The 19,274-nt window shown below is 35.8% G+C and overlaps 2 protein-coding genes and 2 long non-coding RNA genes across 6 annotated transcripts in view; 2 read left to right on the top strand and 2 right to left on the bottom strand.

Moving 5' to 3' along the window:
• The window catches only part of LOC127860122 (39S ribosomal protein L40, mitochondrial-like), a 250,497-nt gene that overhangs the window by 52,367 nt on the left and 178,856 nt on the right, over window positions 1-19,274 (bottom strand). The gene's annotated exons all lie outside the window — the stretch shown is intronic.
• The window catches only part of LOC127860117 (DNA polymerase epsilon catalytic subunit A-like), a 131,222-nt gene that overhangs the window by 32,900 nt on the left and 79,048 nt on the right, over window positions 1-19,274 (top strand). Inside the window, exons 18-24 of the mRNA XM_052397948.1 lie at window positions 1,228-1,373; window positions 4,908-5,056; window positions 5,804-5,896; window positions 6,174-6,318; window positions 8,754-8,954; window positions 10,207-10,359; window positions 12,548-12,673. Of these exons, the coding sequence (XP_052253908.1) occupies window positions 1,228-1,373; window positions 4,908-5,056; window positions 5,804-5,896; window positions 6,174-6,318; window positions 8,754-8,954; window positions 10,207-10,359; window positions 12,548-12,673 (1,013 nt within the window). The remainder of the gene's footprint in view (window positions 1-1,227; window positions 1,374-4,907; window positions 5,057-5,803; window positions 5,897-6,173; window positions 6,319-8,753; window positions 8,955-10,206; window positions 10,360-12,547; window positions 12,674-19,274) is intronic.
• Window positions 17,027-19,274, bottom strand: part of LOC127860134 (uncharacterized) — a 58,420-nt gene continuing 56,172 nt past the window's right edge. The window contains exon 5 of the long non-coding RNA XR_008039610.1: window positions 17,027-17,159. This is a non-coding gene — a long non-coding RNA (uncharacterized LOC127860134). The remainder of the gene's footprint in view (window positions 17,160-19,274) is intronic.
• On the top strand, window positions 17,744-18,668 carry LOC127860131 (uncharacterized). The gene is made up of 2 exons (XR_008039607.1): window positions 17,744-18,253; window positions 18,431-18,668. It is a non-coding gene; the product is annotated as an uncharacterized LOC127860131 (long non-coding RNA).

Below are 19,274 nucleotides of genomic sequence, written 5' to 3'. Positions count from 1 at the left end.
CTAAGTTGACCAATTTTTCAACTTTCTTCTGAATATTTTCCGATCTCATTTAAAGAGTGATTATTAGTCATTTGGCGATAATATTACACATCTCTGCTGATTTCCGAATTAAATTGAATGGTGATAATTAATCAATTTGTTTTTTACTCCCAAACTATCATGAACGACAGCAGCATATTTTAATAAAAGGGATACGAGAAAAACAGGAGCGGTTTAATTGTATTTAAAGTCTAATTAATGGCATATGCACATGTCAAATAAATAGGCGACTCAAATAAATACCGGTACACGTTTTGTTCATTGCTATTCTAGATATCCTTGAAAGAGCATTCAATTAAATGATGCAAATAACCGGAAAGGATAAAAAGCGAAAAGGCAAAATTTAGCGGAAAGAATTTTCGGCGAGCAAAAAATTATTTTTTTTTTAAAGTGACAAAAAAAATTCAGTGTGGCCGATTTTAGTGGGTTGGTCGGGTTATGCCAAACAAAAGAATTTTTAAGGATGGCCTTATCTGGGACAACACTTTAAGCACATGCATTATGCCCCGTTTTCTCAGAATGGGACTCAATTAAAAGAAAATGCTTCACATGAGAAGTTGTACTTTCTTACTTATATGAACACATCTCGACATAAACAACTTCATCTATTGGTCTTTGAATAAATTGGGGAAAAATGTATTCATTCATAAAACGTACATAACTACAGATATTGATCATCAAGCAACCTTTCCATTTTTGCTTACAAAAAGTATGTGTTTGTTCTTCACTATGATGTGGCAAATCTACTGCCTAAACTTGTAAAAATTTATATCAAAAAGCAGCACAAATCTGTATTACAGTAAAAAGATTATGATTATAAAATGCAGCATAAAATAAACCATGTTACAAAAAATAGACTTCATGCATTTTCAATATGAACCAACTAATGCTTTGAAGGCTAAAATGAATTTTAGCAGGTATACTCTTGCAATGTACACTAAACACATCTTTGTGGTCTCCGTGATTTTTTTTACCTGCGAGTCCTGGGTCCGCGACTCACAAAAACCTCTGGGGATGCAATTTTTTGAATTATGTGAGTCCCAAAAATGCATTAAAATTTCTCAAAAAATAGTATTGTTTAATATTTGAACTCATTCTCTCATTTCGGGGACTCAAAGATTTGCAAGTTATCGAGTCCAAGGACTCATATAAGAAAATTTGTTAAAATTTCACTGCGGTCTGTGATAGAATACTGCAGAAAGGCATACAAGAAGACCAAGGTGACCAAGATGGAGGAAAGGGTGGCCACGATCTGTCAGAGAGAGAACTCGTTCTACGTGGACACCGTGCGGGCCTTCAGGGACAGGAGATACGAGTTCAAAGATCTCTCAAAGGTATGGGCGTTGTAAAACAATCTTTTTATGCCCCCGAATGTGGGCATATAGTGATTGCATTTCTGTCCGTCAATCTGTCTGTCTGTCCGTCACACTTTGCGTTTAGGTTTCGTAAATTGCTCAACTTCTATGTCGCTCCAGATGTAACCTTCATATTAGTATGCATGTGTAAATGGACAAGGCCTTTCAATACACACACAAATTTTGACCCCCTTGACATTGAACTTAGGGTCCGCGTTTAGGTTTTGAAATCTGCGTTTAGGTTTCGAAAAAGCGTTTTTAGGGGGCATATGTCATCCTATGGTGACAGATCTTGTTTTTATTGGGATTTGGTTTTGTTGACTTTTGTTTGTTGCAGAATAAACCATGGTAGTAGTATAGGAATTAAGGCTTAAGGATTGCTGTAATCCTCACTGTCGTTAGCTCATCTATTTTTTGAAGAAAAAATATGAGTTAATGTCATCACCTTGGCGTCTGCGTCAGCGTCCAGTTAAGTTTTGGGTTTAGGTACACTTTTCTCATAAAGTATCAATGCTATTGCATTTAAATTTGGTACACTAACTTACTATCATGAGGTGGCTGGGCAGGCAAAGTTAGATAATTATTGCTTGCATTTTGACAGAATTATGTGCCCTTTTTATACTTAGAAAATTGAAAATTTTGGTAAAGTTTTGCCCTTTTTATACTTAGAAAATTGAAAATTTGGTTAAGTTTTGTGTTTAGGTCCACTTTTTTCCTAAAGTATCAAAGCTATTGCTTTCATACTTGCGACACTTACTAACTATCGTAAGGGGACAGTGCAGGCAAAGTTATGTAACTCTGACTGGCATTTTGATGGAATTATAGGCCCTGTATACTTGAAAATTTGGTTAAGTTTTGTGTTTTGGTCCACTTTACCCCTAAAGTATCAAAGATATTGCTTTCATACTCGGAACACTCGCAAACTATCATAAGGGGACAGTAAAGGACAAGTTGCATAACTCTGGTTGTCATTTTTACGGAATTATGGCCCTTTTTTGACTTAGTAACTCTGAATATATGGTTACATTTTGTGTTTAGATTCACTTTATTTCTAAAGAATCAAGGCTATTCTTTTCAAACTTCAAATACTTTCATGCTATCATGAGGGTACTGTACCTGGCAAGTTGAATTTAACCTTGACCTTTGAATGACCTTGACTCTCAAGGTCAAATTATTACATTTTGCTAAAATTGCCATATCTTCTTTATTTATGATTAGAATCGATTGATACTTTGACAGAACAACTCTAACCTGACCCACCCCCCATTATTTTTTTTTAAATAAAGATCATCTAATAAATGACCACCACACCCTCACACTATACCCCCCACCCCCACCCCAAAAAAATAATTGGTATGCCCCCGGTAGGGTGGCATATAGCAGTTGAACTGTCCATCAGTATGTCAGTCAGTCTGTAACTTTTTCACTTTTTAAGATAGCAACTTGATATTTGGCATGCATGTGTATCTCATGGAGCTGAACATTTTGAGTGGTGAAAGGTCAAGGTCATCCTTCAATGTCAAATTTATGGTGTCTGTCCGTCCGAAAACTTTAACATTGGCCATAACTTTTTCAATATTGAAGATAGCAACTTGATATTTGGCATGCATGTGTATTTCATGGAGCTGAACATTTTGAGTGGTGAAGGTGAAGGTGTGAAGGTGAAGGTCATCCTTCAAGGTCAAATGTCAAATATATGGCGTCTGTCCGTCCGAAAACTTTAACATTGGCCATAACTTTTTTAATATTGATGATAGCAACTTGATATTTGGCATGCATGTGTATCTCATGAAGCTGCACATTTTGAGTGGTGGTTCAAGGTCAAGGTCATCCTTCAAGGTCAAAAAGATAAAATAAAAGCGGCGTTCTCATGAAGCTGCACACTTTAAGTGGTGGAAGTTCAAGGTCATCCTTCAAGGTAAAAAAACAAATAAAAAAATTTAAAGCGGCATTAACATGAAGCTGCACATTTTGAGTGTTGGAAGTTCAAGGTCAAGGTCATTCTTCTATGTCAAGGTCATCCTTCAAGGTCAAAGGTCAAAAAATTTAATCAAAGCGGCGTTGTCATGAAGCTGCACATTTTGAGTGGTGAAGGTTCAAGGTCAAGGTAAACTTTCAAAGTCAAGTTCATTCTTCAAGGTCAAAGGTCAAACAAAATTAAGAAAAAATCAAAGCAGCGTTATCATGAAGCTGCACATTTTGAGTGGTGGAAATTCAAGGTCAAGGTCATCCTTCAAGGTAGAAAATAAAATATAAAAAAATCAAAGCGGCATTCTCATGAAGCTGCACATTTTGAGTGGTGGAAGGTCAAGGTCAAAGGTCACAAAAAAAATCAAAGCAGTTTTCATGAAGCTGCACATTTTGAGTGGTGGAAGTTTAAGTTCAAGGTCATTCTTCAAGGTCAAGGTCGTCCTTCAAGGTCAAAGGTCAAAAAAATAATAATTTCAAAGCGGCGTTATCATGAAGCTGCACATTTTGAGTGGTGGAAGTTCAAGGTCAAGGTCATCCTTCAAGGTCAAGGTGAAAAAAAAAATAATTCAAAGCGGCCTTCTCATAAAGCTGCACATTTTGAGCGGTGGAAGTTCAAGGTCAAGGTCATCCTTCAAGGTCAAAGGTATAATAAAAAAAAAAAATTCAAAGCTGCGCAATAGGGGGCATTGTGTTTCTGACAAACACATCTCTTGTTTTTTTCCAACATGGTTAAAAAACACAAATATTTATTTTTATTATTTTATTTTTGAAATACCATCCAACCTTCCTGCCCAAAAATCCCCCCCCCCCCCCCCCAAATTTTTAATTTTTTTATTTTGTTTTGCATTTTTGGAAGATAATGTAATAAATGTCCACATCTCCACACTATACACCCATCCCTCCTTTGTGATTGAAATTGAGATAGGTCCCTACACCATTAAAAAGAAAAATAGACGAGCGGTCTGCACCTGCAAGGCGGTGCTCTTGTTTTTGTATGCCCCGGTATTGAATGATCGGGGGTATATTGTACATGTCTGTCATTGTGTGTGTCTGTCTCTCTGTCCCAAAATTTTAACCTTGGTCATAACTTTTGCAATATTGAAGATAGCAACTTGATATTTGGCATGCAATTGTATCTCATGGAGCTGCACATTTTGAGTGGTGAAAAGTCAAATATATGGCTTCAAAGGGGCGCAGTAGGGGCACTGTGTTGCACAAACACAGCTCTTGTGTATTTTTACAGTATATTGTCATATATAAGTATTAGTTACATTCTTACACAACCTTCTTTTAAGATAATGAGTCAGAATTAAATATCCCTTCATACCATCCAATTTTGTACAAAATACACTTTCATGATCATTTCAATGTTGGTAAAAAAAAAGAAAATGATTTAATATGCTGTTCTTTAACTTTTCTTAAAGCCAATTTGCTTTTAAGTGATTGATTCATTGTGTGTAAAATAGTTTTCATTTAATCAGACAGTTCATACAAATGCAGTTAAAACAATTTTACGCAAAAAGCATTTGTTTGTGTTGTTAGGTTTGGAAAACAAAGCTCACGGAAGCCCAGAACTCGGGCGATGCGTCTGAAATCAAGAAGGCAAATGGTATGTTGGTGCTGTATGACTCCCTACAGCTGGCTCACAAGTGCATCCTCAACTCGTTCTACGGATACGTAATGAGGAAAGGGTAAGCAGTCCCCGAAGGTCATATAAAAGTGGATAGGCAAACATTTGTATAAGTTGTTTCAATTCTCAAAGGCTGTGTCTGCTACCCATCTGTTTGGGAATTTTGTACAGAGTTATTTATAATTATTAAAACATAAAAAGTAAATTAAAACAATTCAAACTCGGTCAATAGTGGTTGCATAACAGTATTTAAGAAATGTTGAGATTAAATAATGAGAAAAGTTGGTGAATCAAAATATATTGTTTGAAAGTGTGAAAGCAACATTGTTACATTTGTGGTGCTGAATGAAGAAATTCTATTTCGTACGAATTAGCCACGGGACGAAATAAAATAGTGTTCCGCTCATGCGCTCCAGTGTGCTTCACATTACAAAATTGTGCAGTACTTGAGCTGCATCATGCAAAAATGGGTCTTATGTCAAATGCGGTCAGTGAAGCTCCACACCAGGCTTGGCATCAGCATGGTCTGGTCGGGAGCTACTCTGTTCGCATATGAGACCCTGCTTGATGTTATAGTGGACATGGTAGCTTTTGACCAGACTTTTCAACTGCGCAGGCTGGTCTGGAGCTACTCTGTTTGCATATTAGACCCTGCTTGATGTTATAGTGGACATGGTTGCTTTTGACCAGACTTTTCAACTGCGCGGGCTGGTCGGAAGCTACTCTGTTAGCATATTAGACCCCTTTGCTCGACAGGGCTCAGTATTTATAATTTAGCAAATTTGTAAAGTTTTCTGTGTTTTTTCAGTGCCCGTTGGTACAGCATGGAGATGGCGGGGATTGTATGCTTCACTGGTGCCAACATCATCACCAAGGCCAGGGAAATAGTGGAGCAAATCGGGTATAAATAGATCAATAATTACTCTGTGTTTTTCATTGCTGGGCTTTTTGTTTTACTGACACATGGTGAGACAAAATTACAATTTGAAAGATCAAGTAAAAAAGCATGTAAAAAAATTGAAAAAAAGAAAGACAAAAAAGGGGTCTTTTTTTGCTCACAGTTGCACATAGATTGTGATATGTTATGTTATATAAGTACTCTGAATAGGGATATTAACACTACATATGATTTTGTTGTCCACCTGCACTGAAGCTGTTCTTACTCTCTACCCCTACAGCCGCCCCCTAGAGCTTGACACAGACGGTATATGGTGTGTCCTGCCTGCCACATTCCCTGAGAACTATGTGCTCAAGACAACCAATCCTAAGAAGCCTAAAGTCACCATCTCCTATCCAGGGGCCATGCTCAATGTTATGGTGAAGGTAGGTTGAGCGTTGTTTGATAGTTTTCAACAGTATTTGAGTCAAATCACAGTCGTCTGGTAAACTACTCACCCTTTTTCAGGGTCAGCTTGTTTATGAGTACTTAATGAACTAACTTTACAATTCAGTAAATGACAATTATCCCCTACTTGAATCAAAGCTAGGGGAGCAAATGCTTTAATCACCACTTAATTTATATGGTAGATTTAAAAAGTGGGGACTTTTTGCTGTATCTGATAGGTAGATATAACTGTCACATATGCATTTTGCGTTGGCTTGCTTGTGCCAGAGTGTCCGCCACCAACACTTTCCAGAGTTGTAGCTTCATCATTCATATTGCAATAATGAAAAAAATTACCACATGATGTCTGTGTATGTTGGCATGTCTTGTTCAAAACCAGTCTCGATGAAAAATGTCAAGGTCAAGTTAAGAGATCAAAGGTCATATCACTATATGTAGATTGTTAATTCATTTTAAATGATCTTGCCTGAAATGTTCTTAATGTTGAACACTGTATGTAGATTGTTAATTCATTTCAAATGATTGCCTGAAATGTCTCAATGTTGAAACAGCTTGTAACTGAAAAAATATGTGACTGCATTAATGGTGCAGGTCTTTCTTGATGGTTTAAGGTGAGATAAGGCAGATAATAGACTGCATCGTCATCATTCATTAGGCAGTTGTAAAATAACTTAAACGAATAGAATGTTGATATTGTTTGTTGCCTGTAAGACCTGTGTGCTTAGCTCAAAGTTCTAGGTCGTGTTTTAAGGTCAACAGTTATTATTGGCTTGATTTAGCTTGTATAAACTTTAAGTTTTGCAATCAGGCATTTTAAAATTGTCAAAAAATCACCATGTGTTTTAAGTAGTCTTGGCATTAATTTGTTTGAGGCTCGAGCCCGGTCGGGCTACCAGCTTGGAATGTACACTAGCCCGAATCAATTTTTACTAGTCCGAGTTAAAAGAAAACAATAAAGATAAACAAATAAACACTTGATTCTGTTTTATTCACATTTAATAACTGACAAGAAAATGAACACAAGGTCTCCAGACATCTCCATTCCATCATGGTCATTGTCTGAGTCACCGACATCCAGGTCTAACATGTCACGTTATAACATAACATCAATTTTCCACACAAATATCTGAAGAAAGTTAATGCAATGTCAAATTAGCAATAATACATGTGCACAAGAAGTAGAACAAGAAGGCAACTTTCTTTTCCCAACTTCTGAGTCTTCTTAATCTGAAACGACATTTGTAGCAGTAGTTATATTGCCTAAGCCACATCTGGTTTTTCGCTGATCCGCCAAATGTACCAGCATCCTTAATGCAGTATGATACACATTTCAATTTACTCTCAGGATTTGTTCCTTGACATAAACTTTATCTGATAAAAACTATACTTTTAAGTTAGTGCATGATATTTAATTGCATGTTTTTCACATTATCTGTGAAATGCACATACCAGCCAGTCAGTAATGCAGGCTCAGAATCAGATTCTTCAATACTTGGAGACATCAAAAAGAAACCAAGACCGGTTATTTTTCCATGACGGTTGGAATTTTCATTTCATTGACTGTTCATGTGTTTTGCTGCTTCCTACATTCTCATTTTGAGGTTGATGTTTGTGCGTTGCACCGTCAAAATAACGCACAAAAGACATTAAAATTAATTTATCGCAGCGAGTTCTCAACCCAGTATAATAATAATTGTTATAACGTCTCTCTAGATCGACTTACAACACTGTTCAATAAGTGTCTAATCAATGAGTACTCAAGGGAAATAACCCATGCAATTTGTATAAGCCTATATGAAGCTATTTCGGACTTGTTATTAAGTTCAGACGCAAAAACTAGCTCTACCGATTGGGCTACCGGCTTGGAATTTTGGAGTGGGTTACGTCCAAGACTGTTTTAGACCTGTCTTCTTAGCTCAAGAGACCAAGGGTGCACAAAGAAGTCAATGCTCAAACTTCATAATACTGAGTCCATTTCTTTTGACAGATGCAAACTACATATTGCCACATAAGCTGCTTGACATTTTGAATGAGGGCAATGTTTCTGTTAATTTAAAGATACAGAATAATTAAAAATATGCAAAAGTTTCACCCATAGATATTTATTTTATGCTTTCCTGTGGTTTATAGGGCAAATAAAGTTCTTCAACTAGGGACAATAATCTATACAAAAATTATCTTTAATGTTTAATGTTTCACTGTGAAATTAATGAATAATTTTTATTTCATTTTTTTATTGTGCTCAAGAAAGTCACCAATTTAACCGTTTTTAAACGTAAATAATTGGTACAAATGCATTAAACAAGAAGAAATGTGTTTGTTGTGTAGATATCATTTCGTGCTTGTAAAAAATAAAGTGATGATCTTCCTTAACCACCAAATATCCTTCACTTCTCTTTTTTTTCCCCCGCAGGATTTCTTCACGAATGACCAATACCAGGAGCTAGTTGACCCAGAGACAATGGAGTACAAGGTCCGCAGTGAGAACTCCATCTTCTTTGAGGTGGACGGCCCCTACCTTGCTATGATCCTGCCCGCGTCAAAGGAGGAAGGGAAAAAACTGAAGAAAAGATACGCCGTCTTCAATTTTGATGGATCTCTGGCGGAATTGAAGGTACAGGAGGGGTTAGTTATTCTGTTTAATTGTTATTTTGGCCCATACCTTAAGAATGAGAATTAATTAATATTAGGGAATAATTTATTCACAGTTGTATGGCGATCGGGCTGAACCCAAGTAACAGTAGCCTTCTATTGCTGTTTAAATATTATTGTTGCCCATGGTTTTTGAAATAAGGTAATGAATGAATAATTTTAGGAGAAGTTGTATGCGTAGTTTAGTGGATTTATTGAGTAACTGATATATGCAATAAAAAAAGACGAGGAATAAATTCCCTGCATGTTCTTCACAGGAAAATAAGTGAACAAATGTCAACAAAACTGGGTAAGATTGAGCTGAAGATTAATCTCAGTCCTGTGGCAATGTCTTTATATATATATATATATGTTTTTATTACATATGAGTCATGTCGTGCTAAAATGGGTCTTATGTAAGTGTATCTGTAAACCGGCATGCAAGTCACCTCTGGTCCACTAATGAGACCAAAATACCTTGAGGGACTATATGCTGATGAGGCATAAGACCCAATTTCACTGAACTTGGCTCATATATTGTAAGCAGTGTTTTATTTCACCATTTTGGGAATGGGGCCGTGTCATGGCATCCTTTTGACTAAAATTGGGAAATTAATGATGTTGATTATAGGCTTACAAGTACTTTGAAATTTATAATAACAGTGATTTCAATAATGTATTTTTTTAAGGTTCAACTTATAGAGCTGGATTTGGAGATTAATTACATGCTTAGACTTATTTAAAAAATATATTCTTTTTTGGAAACCTTCAATTGGGATTTTTTAGGTCCCATTACGGAAAAATATATAGGTTTTTCAATTGGGAATGGGTCCCCTTTAATAACGGATCCAAATTTAAGCGGAAAAATATCACTGGTAAAGTTTACTACTGCTCAAATATGGAGTTGTATGTGGTTCATTCTGGAAAATAACATATATTTTAACCATCAATTATATAGATATGAGTCGTGTTCTAAGAAAATTGAGCATAATGCATGTGCGTAAAGTGTCGTCCCAGATTAGCCTGTGCAGTCCGCACAGGCTAATCAGGGACAACACTTTTCGCCTAAACATGATTTTCGGTAAGGAGGGACTTCCTTTAAACTGAAAATATAAAAGCGGAAAGTGTTGTCCCTGATTAGCCTGTGCGGACTGCACAGGCTAATCTGGGACGACACTTTATGCACATGCATTAAGCCTAGTTTTCTCAAAATGCGGCTCATTTAATACCACCAGGGCTTTGAAGTGAAGAGGAATGGTGAGTTGGAGCTGATCAAGATCTTCCAGTCGTCCGTGTTTGAGGCCTTCTTAAAAGGCAAGACCCTGGAGGAATGTTACAGCGCGGTGGCCAAGATCGCGGACTATTGGCTTGATGTGCTCTTCAGTAAGGTGAGAGATGGCAAGAGTTCTGATGTACTTTGATATAGTACTTTTTATGCCTCCGAAGGAGGGCATATAGTGATCACACTGTCTGTCCGTCACACTTTGCGTTTAGGTTTCGAAAAATGCTCATTACTTATCAGCGATTTTCTTTGTCCAATTGGGAAAAGTACCCGTACTGGTCCAATTGGGAAAAATCGAGTCGTGAAAACCTCAAAATTGGGAAAAATTGAGTCGTGAAAACCTCAAATTGGAAAATTGGTGTATTTGATTTTTTGCTCCTAAATACTTTAAAATTGATAACCAAGTGTTTTCAAGCTGTCAATATTATATAAACCTAGGTTCAAGCTATAGAGCTGCAAAGGAAACTAACTAAATGTTGCTTTTAAAAAGCCTTTACCTTTAATTGGGAATTTAAGGACAGCAATTGGGAAATTTGTATTTTTTTCGTAATTGGGAAAGTGCCGTTTACCGGTACTTTATAAAGAAGGAGGAAAATCGCTGCTTATATTTCACTTCAGATGCAACCTTCATATTTGGTATGCATGTGTATATGGACAAGGACTTTCCATACACACACAAATTTTGAACCCCTTGACCTTGAACTTAGGGTCCGTGTTTAGGTTTCGAAATCTGCGTTTAGGTTTCAAAAAGCGTTTTTCGGGGGCATATGTTTTCCAATGGAGACAGCTCTTGTTGGTAAGCAGTGTTAGTGCTGAATGTGGGCTTTAAAAAATATCCACCTTTTGTTCCTTTTGCGTTGTTCGTTGTCTTAATTTTGAGGCCAAATTCGTTGCCGAATTGCAAATGGTGTAGAGCTGCCAGAATGATGTCATGGCTCAGTTTGAAACTGAGTCATGTGGGGTCAAAAACTAGGTTACTCGGTCAAGTGTAAGATCAAGCTTGTAAACACTCTAGAAGTCGCATAGTTTGCCTGTAGCCTGCTCAGAAAATTTGTTCTCTTGATATCTAGGCTGAGTTAAAAAAATGGTTCCAGTTTGTTGTCCACTAGGTGTTGAGCAGTTATCCTGATATGTCCACCTTGAAATCTTTTGGATACTCTAGAAGTCATATCCCAATCATGAAATTGGCTTAGATATTTTTTTAAACATAATTTTGCTAAGAACCACGGCTTTTTTCCTTCTTTAGCAAGGGCCTTACAAAGGCCCCCTCTCAAAAGAGAATTTCTTTAAAATGAAGCAATTTTTCCCAATTTCAAGCTTACTATTGGAAATTGTTTCCCCTTTCTCAGTTTATCGATGATTTTCCCATAAAATTGAAAGCCAGGCCCTTTCCCCAAATCTGAGAACATATTGTTTAATTATGTCTCAGCAGAGTATTAAACTAGCAACTTAACAGTTCAGTGTCTTGGAGTCTCAGGTGAATGACCAAAGGCTTTTGGCCCTCTTGTTAGGCAGACTTGATGATAGCTCACTCTTGTGTTGCAGCATTGGTCAATGCAGCTTTTGTGGGTGTGTTTTTAACCAGGTTTTCCGAAGGAAAAAACTGGTTATTAGATTGGCCAATGTCAGCTGGCGGAACAAGCTTGTCCGGACCATTTCTTTGTCGTTTATTGTGAGTTATTTGAATCATTTGGCACATTTGTTCACCAGACGGTGTGTCATGCGAAAGAAATACGTCAATATCTCCAGGGTCAAGGTCACTCTTTGAGTTCAAAGGTCAAAAATGGCCATAAATGAGCTTGTCCAGGCCATAACTATGTTATTCATTGTGGGATTTTAAAATCATTTGGCACATTTGTTCACCATCATTGGAAAATGCGTCGCGCGAAAGAATTATGTCAATATCTCCAACGTCAAGGTCCCCTAGACTAAAAATAGATTGATTTTGAAACAAGGGAGGTAAATATGAGCAATCGGTAACAATGCATATTTTGAGTTGTCTCCCTTTATCAGACTTTTTTTTTCAAATTGAAAACCTGGTTTTGTGACAATTTTGTCCTTTGTTTTTGTATCGGTTTTAAAATCATACAGTACATTTTATGATCAGATTGAAAGAAGTTTTGAAGAAAAATTGAATATTTGCATGTGATAGTATAAAAAAATCATTTCTGTCTTGATTGCAAAACTCAAAACTATTTTTATCTTAAGAGAAGAGTTCATGAAACTGAAGGAATACAGAATATAGAATTCAGTTGAAGTAGTGATGAAATTTTCCATATTTGTCTGCTTTATAGGCTGCCAACATGCCCGACTCGGAGCTGTTTGAGCTGATCTCAGAGAAGAGAAGTATGTCCAGGAAACTGGAGGAGTATGGGGCTCAGAAGTCCACCTCCATCTCGACAGCTAAACGACTCGCAGAGGTATGAAAGGGACTTTGAAACGTATATATATCATTAGTCTTTCAACATGATAAGTTACAGTGCAGGGTAGGGATTATATGTATGTTTAAATGTGAATTTGTAAGGGGATGTTCAGGAATGAGTTAAATGAATGCTTGAATGCTTAAAGGAATTATTGAGGAATATGTACAATCAAACCTGACTGTGGTAAAGTGTATGCTTTGACCAGAATAAATGTGGTTAGGTGTTTGCTCAAAACTGAATTATTGTGGTAAAGTGTATACTCAAAACTGAATTAATGTGGTAAAGTTTGCACTCAAACCTGAATTAATTTGGTAAAGTGTACACTCAAACCTGAATTAATGTGGTACAGTGTTCACTCTAAACTGAATTACTGTGGTAAAGTGTACACTCAAACCTGAATTATTGTGGTAAAGTGTACACTCAAAGCTGAATTAATATTGTGAAGTGTACACTCAAAATTTAATTAGGCCAACATTTTTTAATAAATTGATTTACGTGAGCGCCGACCGTATTTTATGTCAAAATTAAATAAAAATAAAAGTATCTTTCGGCAATTTTACTTTCATAAATTCCGCCGACAGTGTTTAAGTCCTGCGTGAAAAATGAAACTGTTGACGACAAAAATCAAAATTTATATTCGCACGCGTTTTATCGGAGCCGTATTTTTACTATCGGAAATTTCATTGGCTGTTTAAAATAGAATAAACCAATCATATTTATGTTTATGTAAAAGCTTTGTTTGGGCATGCATGTGTGCTCGAAAGTTTGGGTTTACAACAATAATAATGAACAGCGTCTGCGGAATAATTTCAAAATAGAAATTGTCGCAAATTACATGGTTGAGTCAAACATTAAAAATATTGAATTAAATGTGAATCGCGTTTAAGATGGACATATTATACAGTTTTACGTAGAGATGCGCACCTGTCAATTACATCATTTTAACAAGATGGCGGACAATACAGAAAATAAATTGTGACTAGAAACGTTTTCGACGCCAACAACATATTTATTAGTAATCTATTCAGTGGATATATGTAACGGAAACGCATGTTTGCATTCAGTTTGCTCGCAAAGTTAAAACATCTGACAGGATTATCGTTAAAAATTGGATAAGGCAAACATGGTTTCATTTATATGTTAGTGGATGTGTTTATAATCCGATTCATTTGCATATATTGCTTTATTATGTTTGTCATGCTCTACAGTTTACTGAAACAGCATGGAATTTTAATGGAAGACAAAGCAAGATAAATATATTAATATAAAATAAAGTTAGTTAAATACATCAATTACAATTAAATGTGCTTGTTTATATTTTTTTTATGTTTTTTCCACATCTGCCTCTAATGTGATTAAATTTTTCTCTCAGAACCAGGTATCCAGAAAACGTTTTTTGCCCTTTTTTGCATAAACTGCGCGATAAAATGCCCTTTTTGAAAGTAATACATCATGCCCCTTTGCCCATCTGGGAAAAACACTAATATGGTGTTATACTGTTAAGCGTTCCTCGGATTATAACAGTCTAGTAAAAAACATACATAATTATAGTGTTCTACTTTTGCGTTTATGTAAATGACATTTTAGGTTCTTTTCAATTTGACAGTTTAAAGTTGTCTTGTGTTGGAATTCTTTTTAGCTCATCTACTAGTATTTTTTGGGGAAAAAAACAGCTATTGTCATCACCTTGGCGTCCGTTTAAGTTTTGCGTTTAGGTCCACTTTTCTCATAAAATATCAATGCTATTACATTCAAACTTGGTACACTTACTTACTATTATGAGGGGACTGGGCAGGCAAAGTTAGATAATTCTGGCTTGCATTTTGACAGAATTATGTGCCCTTTTTATACTTAGAAAATTGAAAATTAGGTAAAATTTTGTGTTTAGGTCCACTTTTATCCTAAAGTATCAAAGCTATTGCAAAAATTCTGGCTTGCATTTTGACAGAATTATGTGCCCTTTTTATACTTAGAAAATTGAAAATTAGGTTAAATTTTGTGTTTAGGTCCACTTTTTTCCTAAAGTATTAAAGCTATTGCTTTCATACTTGCAATACTTACTAACTATCGTAAGGGGACTGTGCAGGCATAGTTATGTAACTCTAACTGGCATTTTGACGGAATTATGGGCCCTTTATACTTGAAAATTTGGTTAAGTTTTGTGTTTTGGTCCACTTTACCCCTAAAGTATCATAGATATTGCTTTCATACTTAGAACAGTCGCAAACTATCATAAGGGGACAGTAAAGGACAAGTTGCATCACTCTGGTTGTCATTTTTACCAAATTATGGCCCTTTTTTGACTTAGCAACTTCTAAGTTCTAAAGTATCAAGGCTATTGCTTTCAAACTTCAAATACTTTCACGCTATCATGAGGATACTGTACCTGGCAAGTTGAATTTTACCTTGACCTTTGAATGACCTTGACTCTCTAGGTCAAATTATTAAATTTTGCTAAAATTGCCATAACTTCTTTATTTATGATTAGATTTGATTGATACTTTGACAAAACAACTCTTACCTGACATACCACAATAGACTCCACCCAAACCATCCCCCACCCCCCCCCCTGAATCCCCCCTCATTATTTTTTTAAAGACCATCTAATAAATGACCACCACACCCTCACACTATACATGGTGGCATATAGCAGTTGAACTGTCCATCAGTATGTCAGTCAGTCTGTCAGTCCGTCCGAAAAAAACTTTAACATTGGCCATCACTTTTTCACTATTGAAGATAGCAACTTCATATTTGGCATGCATGTGTATCTCATTGAGCTGCACATTTTGAGTGGTGAAAAGTCAAGGTCATCCTTCAAGGTCAAATGTCAAATTTATAGTGTCTGTCCGTCCGAAAACTTTAACATCAGCCATAACTTTTTCAATATTGAAGATAGCAACTTGATATTTGGCATGCTTGTGTATCTCATGGAGCTGAACATTTTGAGTGGTGAAAGGTGAAGGTCAAGGTCATCCTTTAAGGTCAAATGTCAAATATATGGCGTCTGTCCGTCCAAAAACTTTAACATTGGCCATAAGATTGAAGATAGCAACTTGATATTTGGCATGCATGTGTATCTCATGAAGCTGCACATTTTGAGTAGTGGAAGTTCAAGGTCAAGGTCATCCTTCAAGGTAAAAAAAAATATAAAAAATGTCAAAGCAGCGTTCTCATGAAGCTGCACATTTTGAGTGGTGGTAGTTCAAGGTCAAGGTCAAAGGTCAAAAAAAAAAAAAAAATCAAAGCCGCGTTCTCATGAAGCTGCACATTTTGAGTGGTGGAAGTTCAAGGTCATCCTTCAAGGTCAAGGCCTTCCTTCAAGGTCGAATGTCAAAAAAAATCATTTCAAAGCGGGGTTATCATGAAGCTGCACATTTTGAGTGGTGGAAGTTCAAGGTCAAGGTCATCCTTCAAGGTCAAAGGTAAAAAAAAAAAAATCAAATTGGCATTCTCATAAAGCTGCACATTTTGAGTTGTGGAAGTTCAAGGACATCCTTCAAGGTCAAAGGTAAAAAAAAAAAAAAAATTCAAAGCGGCGAAATTGGGGGCATTGTGTTTCTGACAAGCACATCTCATGTTTTTTTTCAACATGGTTAAAAAACACAAAAATTTATTTTTATTTTTTTATTTTTGAAATACCTTCCAACCATCCCACCAAAGAATCCCCCCTCCCCCCCCCCCCCCCAAATTTTTTTTTTTTTTTTTTTTTTAATTTTTTGAAGATAATGTAATAAATGACCACACCCCCACACTATACACCCCTCCACCCATCCCTCCTTTGTGATTGAAATTGAGATAGGTCCCTACACCTTTAAAAAGAAAAATAGATACCTGCAAGGTGGTGCTTTTGTTTTCATGAATGTTACTAGTATTCGACATAGATTTCTACTCAAGAAAGGTTCATTAAGCAGGACATTAAACAATAAAACAAAAAAGTGGTAGATTACACTTTATATGATGAAAAACAAACACTGAGTGATTTCTTTTAATAATGTTTTAATGTACAATTTTTTATTCAATAGCAGACAATGAAGACATTCCGCAAGAATTAAGATTAAAAAGAAATGTTCTTGAAAAATGCATTAATAACACTATTTCTATTGCTTCTAGGGACTGTTTTCATAAATAAGATATATAGTTAAAAAGTAACGTAAAAAGTTGGTTTATAAAAATAAAAATAAATTGACAGATTTAAACTTTTTTTATTTTATTTTTGTCAACTTTGTGATTTTTTTTATTTTATTTTTATTAGCCAGATTTTTTTCGAAAAAATCTCGGCTTATAGATTGATGTTGTCGGGCGGGCGGGGGGGCGGGCGGGGTGGCGGCGTGCTCGAAAATGTTAAAGTTCTTATTTCATGGTATAACTTTGGTATGCTTGGACCTAGAGTCTTCAAACTTGACATGAAGGTTGGCCAGGATTAACAGATGACCACTGGTCATTTCAAGGTCATTCATTTGAAGGTCAAGGTCACTGTGACCTTCAATATAAAAAATGTTAAAGTTCTTATAACTTTGGTATGCTTGGACCTAGAGTCTTGAAACTTGACATGAAGGTTGGCCATAACTAGTTAGTAACCACTGGTCATTTCAAGGTCATTCATTTGAAGGTCAAGGTCACTGTGGCCTTGAATGTAAAAATGTTAAAGTTCTTATTTCATGGTATAACTTTGGTATGCTTGGACCTAGAGTCTTTAAACTTGACATGAAGGTTGGCCAGGATTAACAGATGACCACTGGTCATTTCAAGGTCATTCATTTGAAGGTGAAGGTCACTGTGACCTTCAATATAAAAATGTTAAAGTTGTTATAACTTTGATATGCTTGGACCTAGAGTCTTGAAACTTGACATGAAGGTTGGCCAGAACTAGTAAGTAACCACTGGACATTTCAAGGTCATTCATTTGAAGGTCAAGGTCACTGTGACCTTGAATGTAAAAATGTTAAAGTTGTTATAACTTTGGTATGCTTGGACCTAGAGTCTTGAAACTTGACATGAAGGTTGGCCAGAACTAGTAAGTAACCACTGGACATTTCAAGGTCATTCATTTGAAGGTCAAGGTCACTGTGACCTTGAATGTAAAAATGTTAAAGTTCTTATTTCATGTTATAACTTTGGTATGCTTGTACCTAGAGTCTTCAAACTTGAAATAAAGATTGGCCAGTACTAGAAGATGACCACTGGTCATTTCAATGTCATTCATTTGAAGGTCAAGGTCACTGTGACCTTAAATGTTAAAATGTTAAAATTGTTATAACTTTGGTATGCTTGGACATAGAGTCTTCAAACTTGACATGAAGGTTTGCAAGCACACTTAGATGACCACTGGTCATTTCAAGGTCATTCATTCTAAGGTCAAGGTCACTGTGACCTTGAATGTAAAAATGTTAAAGTTCTTATAACTTTGGTAGGTAAAAATGTTAAAGTTCTTATTCCATGTTATAACTTTGGTATGCTTGTACCTAGAGTCTTCAAACTTGACATAAAGGTTGGCCAGTACTAGAAGATCACCACTGCTCATTTCAATGTCATTCATTTGAAGGTCAAGGTCACTGTGACCTTCAATGTTAAAATGTTAAAATTGTTATAACTTTGGTATGCTTGGACCTAGAATCTCAAACTTGACGTAAAGGTTTGCAAGCACACTTAGATGACCACTGGTCATTTCAAGGTCATTCATTTCAATGTCATTCATTTGAAGGTCAAGGTCACTGTGAACTTAAATGTTAAAATGTTAAAGTGAAACCACAGACTATCATTCAAGCTTGGATCATATTTATGTGTCCAATCTATCTGCTAGAACTGGTGTGATAGAAACCTTTTGGAGTGATCATAAGGCTGTCTGGATTTCTGTGTAGGTATGTGAAAGCAAAACAATAAATAGTATTATTTCATCTAAGTTTATTTTCTTACATTTGATAATGAAATTGATGGAAACTTCAAACAATATCTTACTAATTTGCTAATAAAAAAATTGAGATCAAACTTTCCTAATTGTCAATTCAAGTTCATATTTGTGACCTTAAATGTTATTGTTGTTCATGTATATGCATGCATTCAAAACATAACACAAGGTTTGCTCATGCCTTGAAAAGTACTTTCATTTCATTTTGACCTTTGAACAATATTTCAGTAATTTAAGTATTGCATTGACAAAAACACGAAAGGTACTTTCCTGTCATTTAAATAAAAAATCCGGCTTCAATGCGGTCATCTCCGACCGCGGAACTCTTGTTTTTATTTTGACCCCTTGACCCTAATTTTATAAAAAAAAATCCTGTAAATCAATTAATGAAAAAAATGTTGGCCTTAATGTTGTAAATTCTACACTCAGAACTGAAGTAATGTGATGAAGTGTACACTCAAAACTGATTTAATGTGATGAAGTGTTCACTAAGAACAGAAGATATGTGATGAATTGTACACTCAAAACTGATTTAGGCCAGAGTTTTTTAATAAAAAGATTTTCGGATTTTTTTTCTAAAAGTGTTGGGTAGGAGGACGGAAAAAAAAAAAAAAAAAAAAAAATATGGGTGACCAAATATGCACTCATTTAAAATATGTTATGGTATGAAGTTCTTTTTACTACCGGTAA

This window comes from Dreissena polymorpha, chromosome 15 (genome assembly GCF_020536995.1).
Source record: "Dreissena polymorpha isolate Duluth1 chromosome 15, UMN_Dpol_1.0, whole genome shotgun sequence".
Classification (NCBI taxonomy): Eukaryota; Metazoa; Mollusca; class Bivalvia; order Myida; family Dreissenidae; genus Dreissena; species Dreissena polymorpha.
Note: the sequence above shows the minus strand (reverse complement) of the source record. Positions and strands in the feature narration are given on the sequence as shown.